Source organism: Protopterus annectens, chromosome 13.part0 (assembly GCF_019279795.1).
Source record: "Protopterus annectens isolate FY-2018-M chromosome 13.part0, PAN1.0, whole genome shotgun sequence".
Lineage (NCBI taxonomy): Eukaryota > Metazoa > Chordata > Ceratodontiformes > Protopteridae > Protopterus > Protopterus annectens.
In genome coordinates this window covers 742218010-742229548 of record NC_056747.1, presented here as the reverse complement: position 1 = coordinate 742229548, position 11539 = coordinate 742218010, and the positions used below count along the sequence as shown (strand labels likewise).

At 41.3% G+C, this 11539-nt stretch overlaps 1 protein-coding gene across 2 annotated transcripts in view; it reads left to right on the top strand.

Moving 5' to 3' along the window:
• Positions 1-5064: 5064 nt before the first annotated feature.
• The window catches only part of DHRS13 (dehydrogenase/reductase 13), a 321157-nt gene continuing 314682 nt past the window's right edge, over positions 5065-11539 (top strand). The window contains exon 1 of one of the 2 annotated variants that reach the window (XM_044054429.1): positions 5065-5255. In XM_044054429.1, coding sequence (XP_043910364.1) covers positions 5132-5255 — 124 coding nt within the window. In that variant the 5' untranslated portion in view covers positions 5065-5131. The remainder of the gene's footprint in view (positions 5256-11539) is intronic. The other variant, XM_044054430.1, reaches the window with a different exon arrangement.

The window sequence follows — 11539 nt, the reverse complement described above, 5'->3', positions numbered from 1 at the left end:
CACTAAATAAAGAAAACTGGCAGTAGATATTTAAGTTTTGTTAAATGAGTGACAGTGTAAAATGGCAAAGCCTATGACCTCCCCTGTTTTTGCCAATATTTTGTACCAGTTTTAAGAACTGTGCTGAATTGTCTGGGGAAAATAGAAACACAGTGGTGATGAGCATGACTTCAGACAAAACAAGGCACTGTCTGAATTGTCTGAATTGATAGTCTAAATTAATTTGTGACTAATACTCTTATGGAGTAAGACTGCATAAAAGCCCTTTAATGAACTAGGAGAAATTAACAACAGAATACAAGATGTGAGTGAACCCCCAGATAACTATTAGACCACCAGGGCTGAGGGTGATCCCTTGAAGATGCAGCAAAAAATAGATTATACTTATGTCAAATTATTATTTCCAAGGATAGCGGCAGGCTTATTCTTTGTATTTGGGTGAATACATTTCTTTCTGAGTATCTCTTGGATACATTTTGATTTACTGTGACCAGATTATGCCTGCAGGTGTCCAACCTAAACTCTGCAGCAGATACATAATTTGCTGACAAATATGCTTACACATTTAAACATTCTTATAAATGTGGAGAATAAAATTTGAAAATGATTAATATATTTACAGGGGCAGCAGATGGACAGCTATATACATTTTCTAAATGTGAGGTTCATTTGAGGAGTAGTATGAGGCTGTGAATACAACATTATATATATATATATATATATATATATATATATATATATATATATATATATTTATCATTGATCACTAGTTCAGCAGGATATTGGGAGTCTGTACTAATTAAAACAAAATATTCTGATTATGTTCAATGCAAAAATGAGGACAAAAGTATCAAGAAAGTGACTGAGTATGCAGTGTAAACTACTACAAGCATGAAATAATTATTTAATTAAGTTTAGGCTAGACGAGTAGTAGAAGAAAATAGTTCATGTAAAAGTTTATACATAAAATGTGTAACTACAGGTAACCATAACTTTTAGTCAGTGCATGTTTTCGTTGACAGTGGGAACTCTGGCAAAACTTACTGTCTTTTTTAATAAAAGATTGTGGTACAGTGGGGATGAGGAAATTTGCCGTTTCCCCACTGTACTGCAATCTCATAGCTGATATATATAATTAGTAGGTGTGGGAAACATAGTGGCACAGTAGGTAGCATTGTTGCTTCACAGCAAGAGGTTCTCTGGTTCAGGTCTCAGCTGAGTTACCTTCTGTGTGGAATCTTCATGTCCTCCTTGTGTTTATGTGGGTTTTCACCAGGTGCTTTGGTTTCCTCCTATATTCCAAAGACATGCAATAGACAGACTGGACTCTTTAAACTGGTTGTAGGTATGAGTGCATGTATGGTATGGAAGAACAGCCACAGCATGGCTAATCACCTGATGACGTGAACATTGTCTCTAGATAATGGTCACTGTTGATGTGACATACCAGCCACATGTGTAAAATGGGAAAAATGTAGGTTATAGATGTCTGGCTGTGGGTGTTGCAGGGGGGATTGCCCTCTCCTACAAAAACAGCTGCTTTACACATTTTTGATCATTTGTTTTTTTGTGTTTCAATGAGTAACATTTGATCATTTGTGAAAAAATGAGTTGCTGCTGTGACAAGAGGTTATGATTTCAAGTATGGACTGATGGTACTGAATGGGGAGCATAACTCTCAGCTTTCTTCATTATAAATCATGTGCCCCATTTTGAGTTTTATAAATCCTGTGTTTCACTCTATTCCACATTGAAAGGTTCTGACACAAATTCTTTTTTAAGAATTTATTTTAACATATATTCATGGTAAATAATAGCAGCCGCGGTGGTGCAGCGGTTAGTATTGTCGCCTCACAGCTAAAGGTTCTCCCATTCGATTCTCAGTTGGAGCACCTTCTGTGTGAAGTCTGCATGTCCTCCCCAGAGTTGAGCGTTGTTTAAAGACATGCAAGTAGGTGTGTGCGTGAATGGGTGTGCCTTCTTTGAAGGCTGAGCATCGGGTTGGCAACTCGGCACCGTAAAAATCCACTGCCAATCATTAGCGGACCAGAGTTCCGCTGTGGCAGCCCCTAACCGGGAAAAGCCGAAAGACGATTATTATTATTATTATTTATGGTAAATAATATTGCGTCATACTCATTCATCAAAATAACTTTTTATGGCCTCAAAGAATGCTGTTTTCTTCCTAGTTGAAGTTGTTAGAAAGTGTTGGATATTTTGCTCATTTGTTCTCACTGTGATTGAGCAGTGTTCCACATTTTGGAAACAGAAGATTGAGAACTATGATTAGAAATACATAATGTGTCTAGGGTGTATGGAAAGGAAGTGAATGAGAGAAACAGCATTGTTCATATGCTTGCTACTGGATGGATGAAAACGGTTCTTTTTTGAGCCTTTAGTACAGGACATCCAGAAAAGTCATACAAGCCAGTCAGGGCTAGCCTTAGGTGAAATGCAGCACAAGGCAAAATGTTCCATCATGGCACTTCCCCATCACTCACTCTGTCATGTACATCCCTCACTGCTATGATGCTTTCTTCCCATCCTACTTCTCCACACCATCCAGATTAGTTTTCTTGTTTTTTTATCTTGTTTTATTATAGAACTTTTTCCTGCATCCTTTCAAGAAGCCTAACTCAGAAATATTGCACTGTAATGATTGTGGAGAAAATAGCTGAATTAAGCTAGGAGTCTGGGGCCCATTAGGCTCCCAGAAGTCATGGGGTTTTAGATCCTCTAACATGCATTTCAGCACATTTTTTTCAAACTGTTTCATCCAAAGATGATCTGAACAAAAACCATGACTAAGGAAAGAAACTGAGTCTTATTTTTCATTCAAGTGAACACTTAAATGTTTAATAGCAGTTCCCAACAAGCTGCAAAGACAAATACTTACAAGGATAAATATGATACACTGCCCCACACAAGCTATAGCAACTTTCTGTGCTCACCTTTGAGGTTTATTAAGGAAAAGGAAAATAAATAATGACCCCAAAATCCCCAGTGTCCCTTCCTCCTCCCGAAGTTATAGCAGTAGTAACCTTCTGTGTTTGTTCACCTCTGAGGAAAGACGATTTTAAACTGGGTGGGATTCAGAGCAGAGGCCTCAATAAGCCTGTGTCAAAATGCATGTTTACAGCCTGTGAAGTGTATGTGTGTATGTGTGTATTTGGGAGGGGGCACTAGGTCTCAGAAGCTGTGGTAGCCTAGATGTTCTGTAATGCATTTTATTCTTTAATTTTGAAGGATAATGATTTGTTAATTGTTATTTTTTTAATGCTGCCCAGAAGAGTTACAAAAGTGACTGAAGTGACTGCCGGTATTGTGTGTCTCACAGATAAAAAGATTATAAATATATGCATTTTTAACACACACACACACACACACACTCTGCCTCTTACAAGCCAGGTTTATCGCAAGAGATGCCTTGCTCGCGTGTGCGCGCACACACAAACACACACACGCACACATGTAGATCAATGTGTACGCTGAACCTAGTCAGCCACTGTAGCTAGATAGCACATGCATATAAGTTACTGAGCATGTGGAAGATCAGTGCCATTTTATGTAGTTAGAGTGAATGCAGGCATGAATTGAGAGGCACATGTGAGAGTGTTTGAAGTAACAAGTCAGTTAGTTAACTTATGAAGTTTGAAGTATATGTTCCAGTTACAACTTCTGATGTGTTTTTATACTCAATAAATGACTTGAAAGCATACCCAGCCTGTGTCTCATTTGAATACATGAGACATGCGACAACACACACACACTTGGTCTACTCACTTACCTACAGGCAATTAATTCAACTATGTTACATATTTGCGGTGTTGAAGGAAACCAGAAGACCTGGATAAAACCCACACAGAGACAGAGAAGACATTCAGACTCCATAAATGAGAAGCCCCAGCCACAAACTCAACCAGAGGGCCAAGTGCTGTGAAATCGCGATGGTCATCATTACACCAATGGTTAGTTACTTCCACATATTTAGTGCACATACCACCAAAGACAGCCACTTCATGGGTGCCTATGTACAGATGGACAAAGGATGCAATATGTGTATAAAAACTTACCATTTTGATATAATTTCTCATTAATTTAGTCAGACAGAACTGGTTCTGATTCCTGCATGGGGATGGTGTCTACCGCCCCCATCTACTCCCAACTTGTTTCAAATTAAATTATAAAAATACAACGGTGGGACCTTTTGCTGCTATGCAGCTTTGTTGTTCTGTTAAACATTTGCTATAGACTGATGTCATAAAGTATACTGTTATTTATTGGCTAATCTCTGTTGCTTATGTAGCGCACCACACATGACAATCACACTATCAACCTGCTGTGCAAAAAGTGGGGTGGTGCGTGGTGGGGTGCCTCAAATCCCTCCCCTAGCCCGCTACCTTTAGGGTTACCACCTGTCCCACTTTGCGAGGGGACAGTCCCTCTTTGGGCAGTTGTGTCCTGCAAAAAAATTGAAAAAAATGGCAAATGTCCTGAGATTTTAGGACAAAAATATGTCCTACATTTTATGTGATAGTTGCATAAAACAGCTATTCTGTATCTGAAACACCTAAATGCTACAAGAAACAGAATAAGCACCTAAATGCTACAAGAATAAGCCTTTATTTAGGCAAAAAGTTATGTCCTTTGTACTGGCCGTGGGCATGTTTTGCCCTGCAAAATCTGATGTGTGTACCAAAAATGTCCCACTTTGGGGATTAAGTGATTTGAAAAGGTGGTAACCCTCGCTACCTTTCTTATAAGAATGAGTAATCAGTTATACCATCACATTTCTCGTTGATGCCATGAAGTATAAATTTATCGACGTATCAACAACACTTGCACTATCAAGCATATGTCACCGATGACATAAACTTTTTATTTTATGTATATAAACACGATTCGTTTGTGCTTCTTAATTTAGCGGCGTGTGTGTAACACACCAAAAAAGGCGTCCACGTTATCAATCTTACACAGTCCCACAAACGCCAATCAAACGTAATCATGCTTTGACATATCGTGGGCGGGTGAGGTGTGGCACTACCACGTGTTGCCCTTTCTTAAACGTAACACCGGAAGCAGGGAAAAGCGGTGAAGCGAACAGAAATAGGAAGTGGATTAATATGCAGTCATGCTTGTTCCTGTGGTGATAGCCGTAGTGGTTGGAGTTTATGTTTTAGTGTATTACAATTTTATTAAAGGATTGCGTTGCAAGAGCAGTGCTACTTTACACGGGAAGACTGTCATTGTCACAGGTAGTTTTGTCCCTCTTTTTGTTTATTTGTAATTTTCATCACAAAATGAGTGTTTTCTCCTGGTGTGCAAGTGAACGTTTAAGAGGAACGTTTTTCTTTTTATTTTGGAGGAGGCAAATTTGGTAGCGATAATAGCAAACAGTCCCGGTATATTTGGCTCTACACCGGTAACTTAGTTGTGTTCCCATTTGCTCCACTTTAAAAGCTGTATCTGATGCCATATCTTTGCCCCACATTAAAAGCTGTATCTGATGCCATATCTTTGCCCCACATTAAAAGCTGTATCTGATGCCATATCTTTGCCCCACATTAAAAGCTGTATCTGATGCCATATCTTTGCCCCACATTAAAAGCTGCATCTGATGCCATATCTTTGCCCCACATTAAAAGCTTTGATGTGTTAGGTGCGTATATCAAAACCTCTTAGCGCACAGATTCTGGACAAAGCCTAAATAATTCAGGGGGGCACAAAAATAAGGACATATTTTATATATTGCCCTTATAAACTTAGAAAGGTGCTAGAATAACATGATTTGTGTTCATAGATCGTAACCTCTTAGGAAGTGAGTGTGGCTAGCAATGTGTGACAAAATGCAGAACACCCAATTTTTGCATTGTGCAAAAATGCACCATTTCCATGGGACCTGGTTGAAGTGGACCTTAGGGTTGCCACCTTTTAAGTGGGCCAAAGTGGGACACGGGGGTGTGGCCAATATGACACTGGTCACACCCTCTACCATGATGTCACCACCAGAGTGGTGTAGGAGATGCTGTTATGGATATGACGGATGGCTGTAGGAGTAGCAGCTGGATGGCTGAATGAACGGATGCATGGCTGGATGGATGGCTGAATGAATGGATGCATGGCTGGCTGGAGTGGCTAGCTGGTTGGTGGGAGTAGCTGCTGGATGGATGGATGCCTGGCTGCATGGATGACTGGCTGGATGGAGGAGGATGGCTGGCTGACTGGATCGCTTGTTATAAAAAAAACCTCCGTCTTTTTTTAGCGGCTGTAGAAGCGCTTAAAACAAAGCGCTCCTACAGCCGCAAACTTTGCAGGGCTCTTTCTGCCCCAATACCCACCATTTTCGTGAATTGCAGCCAATTGCTGCACGAATTAAAGCACCTGGACCTAACAGGCAGCAGCTTTGCCTGCAGGTCCGGTTGGTGATGTAACTGAATTGCCATGAAAAAGCCGGAAGTAATTGTGACTTTTCTACGGCAATTCAGTACGATCGCAAAAGCGGGACTTTTCAGGTCCCACTACTTAATACAGCGGGCAAAGGGATAAGGTGGCTTAACCTGTAAGTGTCCCGCTGACAACGAGACGGGTGGCAACCTTACCTTCTGCCGGAAGTATTAAGTTAGTGAACTCCAGGTTGGTGGCAACGCACGAAGCTTCGGAAACTATCCAGGTGCAACTAACCATAGGCAAAACTGCTCTACAAATTGTAGCATGCTACAGGCCACCCTCTCAAACTCAGGAACCCCACACAGCCTTCCTGAAGACACTGGAGGGTATAAATGTATCTCTAAACACCATCATATTGGGTGACTTCAACTACCCGAATATAGACTGGGAACATTACTCAAGCCCTAACTTTCTAGCCCAACGGTTCCTGGAGTTCATAAATTCAAATGCCATGGAACAGCTAGTCACTGTTCCCACGAGAGGAGAAAATATACTAGATCTCATTATCACAAACATGGGGACAAAATGCTCCACACCGGAGTATATCCCTCATTGGTGAGATCTGATCATAAACTAATCTCACTGGAAATCCACATCCCGCCCCCACCCCAAACAAAGAAGACCACAGTGAAGAACTTCTCTAAAGCAAACTTCACACTACTCAAGACTGGTGTGGTATCCTTCAAGGCCCCTGAGCCAGTGGAAACCACAACCCAATCTGCGGAAGCCCTTACAAATGCCTTCTATGAACACCTCCAGGACTGCATGGATCAGGCAATCCCAAATAAAACCAAGACTCTTTCCACAAAGGGCAAACGTCCATTCTTTACAATAAGAGGAGAAAGCTATTACATGATAGAACAAAATCCATAAAAGGGAAGTCACCCCTGATCATTATTAGTAAAAAAGTACGAGCACTCATAAAATCAACTAAGGCCAATTTTGAGAGAAAAATTGCCATGGATTCAAAGGACAATCATAAGGCCTTTTTCAGCTATGTTAGGAACCTGGGTGGAAACTCCCAGATATGCTCAGAATTAGTCCAAAATGATACAAAAATCACTGAACCCACAGACATTGCCAACATACTGGCAGACAGGTTCAGTGCAAACTTCACCCCCGTCTCCCCCCCCCCTAAAGGAGAGATAACTATCCCAGCGGAGTGTAGCCTCCCAGACATCTCATATGCGCAGGTGAAAGCTGCTCTCTCTAAAGCTAAAAACACAGCATCAATGGGACCGGATGGTGTCCCCGGCTGTGTGCTACACGAGCTAAATGAGGAATTAAACCCGCACATAAGGCAGCTGTTTAATCTCAGCCTTACCACAGGATACGTGCCCAAGGAGTGGCGTACGGCAACTGTGGTCCCACTCCACAAAGGCGGTGCCTCTACGGACACTGGTAATTACCGCCCCATAAGTTTAACAAGTCTAGTCTGCAAAGCTATGGAGAGGATCATAATGGAGCTCATAAAGATATAGGGGACTTGAAGACATTGGACCCGACCCAGTTTGGCTTCGTCAAGGGAAGATCATGCCTTTTGAACTTGGTCGACTTTTTCGAAACAGTCACCAAGGCCATTGATGAGGGAAAGGCAGTCCATACAGCCTACCTTGACCTTGCAAAGGCTTTCGACACAATACCCCACTCGGGTATTGTAGAAAAACTTACCAGCTTAAATGTAAACCCATATGTCACAAGATGGGTTGCAAACTGGCTTAAGGACAGAACCCACAGGGTTAGAGTTGCTGGCGCTATGTCAGACTCCAAGCCGGTCACAAGTGGTGTCCCACAGGGCTCGGTCCTTGGCCCCCTATTGTTCGGCATCTACTTCTCAGAAGTACAGGCCAACATGGGAGGACTTTGGCTGACAAAGTTTGCAGATGACTGCAAACTGGGCGCCATAGTGGAAAGTGCATCGGACACGGATATCCTTCAGAAGGGACTCACGGAAACAGATAGCTGGTGCCAGAGCCATGGCCTGAAGTTAAACGCCAAAAAATATATAGTCATACCCTTCGGGAAAAACAAGGTAACCCCAAGCTACCATATAGGTGGCAATCCACTAAGCACAGAAGAGGTTATCAGGGACCTGGGGACCCAGGTTGACAGTGGCCTTTCTTTTGACACTCACGTTGCTAAAATGGTTAGAAAGACCTTCTACATTGCCCACCTGATCATGAAGGTATTCACATCCAGAACTAGTGAGGTCATTGTTCCCCTGTACTCTTCACTTATCAGACCAGTGATCGAGTACAATGCCCCATTCGGGATGTATCTCACCCGACATCTGCAGCAATTGGAGAGACCCCAAAAGTTCCTCACCAAAAGGATAAAGGGACTCCAAAATCTGTCATATGCTGCCAGATTGAAGAAACTCCAGCTCTATTCAGTCGCATACCGTCTGCTCAGAGGTGACATGTGCCTGACATACAAGGCCATGTCCAACCCGAATTAATGGACATGCTCCACCTCAAAAAATCCAAATCCACCAAAACCACTAGAGCAAGCGACTTAAACCTTAGCACGGATATAAATAGGACGTGCTGGAGCGATAGATTTATCACTCAGAGACTCCCTATGCTGTGGAATAAAATCCCGGTCCATGTGAGGCAGAGCACCTCGCTGGCTCTGTTCAAGAGAAATCTTGACCTGTGGATGGGAGATCGTAGGTTTTTCCCGGGAATCATCTCTGTGTCACTGCTGGACAGAGGCACAACAAACTAATGGGCATAGTATTTTTTCATATAAGGGGTGGCGTAAGCCACAAAAACTTGGGCTAGGCTTATAAATGCCTTAGGGCAGATAGCCTAGTATAAACCTATGAACCTATGCACATTTTTAAAAATTCAACAAGGCACACGTCAATTATTAAAGCAAAGTCAGCAGAAATTCTTGATAAAATGCAATATACTCAGTAGCTAATAGGGCAATATTGAAGTGTATTAACCCACCAGATGTGCAGTAGCAAGCCCCGCCCACCATTTGATTGAAAGATGCCACCAAAACACAAGGTAAGTTAGATTGATAAAAAGATTAGACAGAGCAATCGGCATTAAGACTATTTTTATTTACTGTGTGGGAATATGTACATGTTAAAATCTAGGAAGTGTGATATAATGGTATGGAGAAGATAGTGTAAGCTGTAGTTGTAGTTGGGTTAGATAGAAAGCAATTTAATGCAGGGTATGATAATTAGAATTGCTGTAAAAGGAGATGCTATACTGAAGTGGACTATTCTCAAAATCGTTAAGAATGGTTGGCCGTGTGGGCTAGGCAGTTTCTAGTTTAGGGACACCATATAGAAATTTGAGGAAGTAATTACAGAGTAAAGGACTGTACGAGGTAGTGGTCTCTTAGCTGCTGCTAACATTGCAGATCATTAGAAATTGTTCTGTCTGAAGTAAATATTTGAGTACAGCTTTTTGTCTTGTAAATGAGAAGCTGCAAATCTGAAGGACACATTTGAGTGGCAGTTACTGAGGATCGTCTATTAGGTTTTCTTCTCTCTACAAAAGTTACTGCAGGGATAAATAATTTATGTTGGGTACATACGGAGCTTTGGCTGGTGTGGTAGTAGTAGCACAAAAAATTAAATACTTGGTTTAAGTTGGACAATATATGATATAATATGATAGAAGCACCTTTATGTAGGGCCATTATTTGTATGCGTTTGTGCTTAAGTGCTATATTATTAAATATTAAATATTAAATATTAAATACTGTTACATTTGCATTGCATGTCAATCACAGCACATTGCCATTGTTAATCCCCGCCCTCCGGCATGTCAATTGCGGTGGGCACGCCCATTCCTGCACGAACTCGGTGGTGGGTTAATACACTTCAATTTCGCCGCAAGTAGTAACAACAGTATTCAACTGGAACTATGGAACTATTAAAAAATGCTCTTCAGCACCTGGTTTTCCATCCCCTCCACATTTTTTCCAACCAAATCTGTTAATTCAACCAATCAAGGACCAATCCAAGAAGAATCAGGGACAAATAAAGAATTCGTCAAGGACACTTTAAAACTATTGCTACGAGAATGTGAATTATTGAAGTCTGAAACTCGATTGTATGTCATTATTTAGTAACTTGGATCTTCAGAGATTAGCAAAAAAAAAAAAAAACAGATTTTATGAGGAACAGACCAAACAGTATGGACATCCTTAAAAATCTAGAACCCTACTCTTGTCTGAGACGTTGCAGCTCCACAAGTCCAGTAGTCCACAACTCCCAAATGCCATCAAAAAACAAACAAACAAAAAAATCCAAAGCAGGGGTATAGATCCCAGGCAGCAACACAACCACCACAACTATCCCAATCCAAGTAAAGCAAAACTCAGCCCTTTTGTAGGCTTATTTCCTTTATTTTGTTAGTGGTCTGGTGTACAGTCACTGTACCTGATGCACTGCAGTGATTGTAGCAACTCTCATTCAGCCAGTGTCTCCTCGTCCAGTTTCTGTATCTTGTCCCTCATCCACAGTCAGAGCGAACGATAATTTTCAAATGAATCAGCTTTAAGAAACAACATCCAGGATGCCATGCAGTCGGATGAAGACCACCTTGCCAGCCCATAAATACAAGTGTGATGATTTTTCTGTGCCCTACAGTTACTGTTTTGAAGGTATTGCAGTGGTGCAAAAAAGCTAGTAGCAGTACATGATTGGCTGCATTTTGTTCCTCCTGACTGGCTCCCTTTACCTCTAGAGCAGTTATTTGACTGGCTTGTATAGTGCGATGCTGATTGGCTATGATTGTGATATAGGAGAAAGTCAAAAATTGCAACATGGAGCCACCACTATTCAGTGTGGGACAGTGGGTTAATTTGATCACAAATGTGGAGTGTTTGCACAATCCAGAGCACTTGGGTGCTCAGTTTGTGTTAGTATGCATTTTCCAAAGGATATGAAGTCTAAAAGTCAAATATATTTAGTGACTTCAGTCTTCAGTGATTTGCTAGAAAACCAGAAATTTTATGAGGAGCAGAACAAAAATATGCAGCGAAAATCTGGACAATTGAGAGGCATGCTTGGGTGGTAAGAACTAGGCTGTAAATCTACATGAATAATGCTTTCACAAAAGTTGTT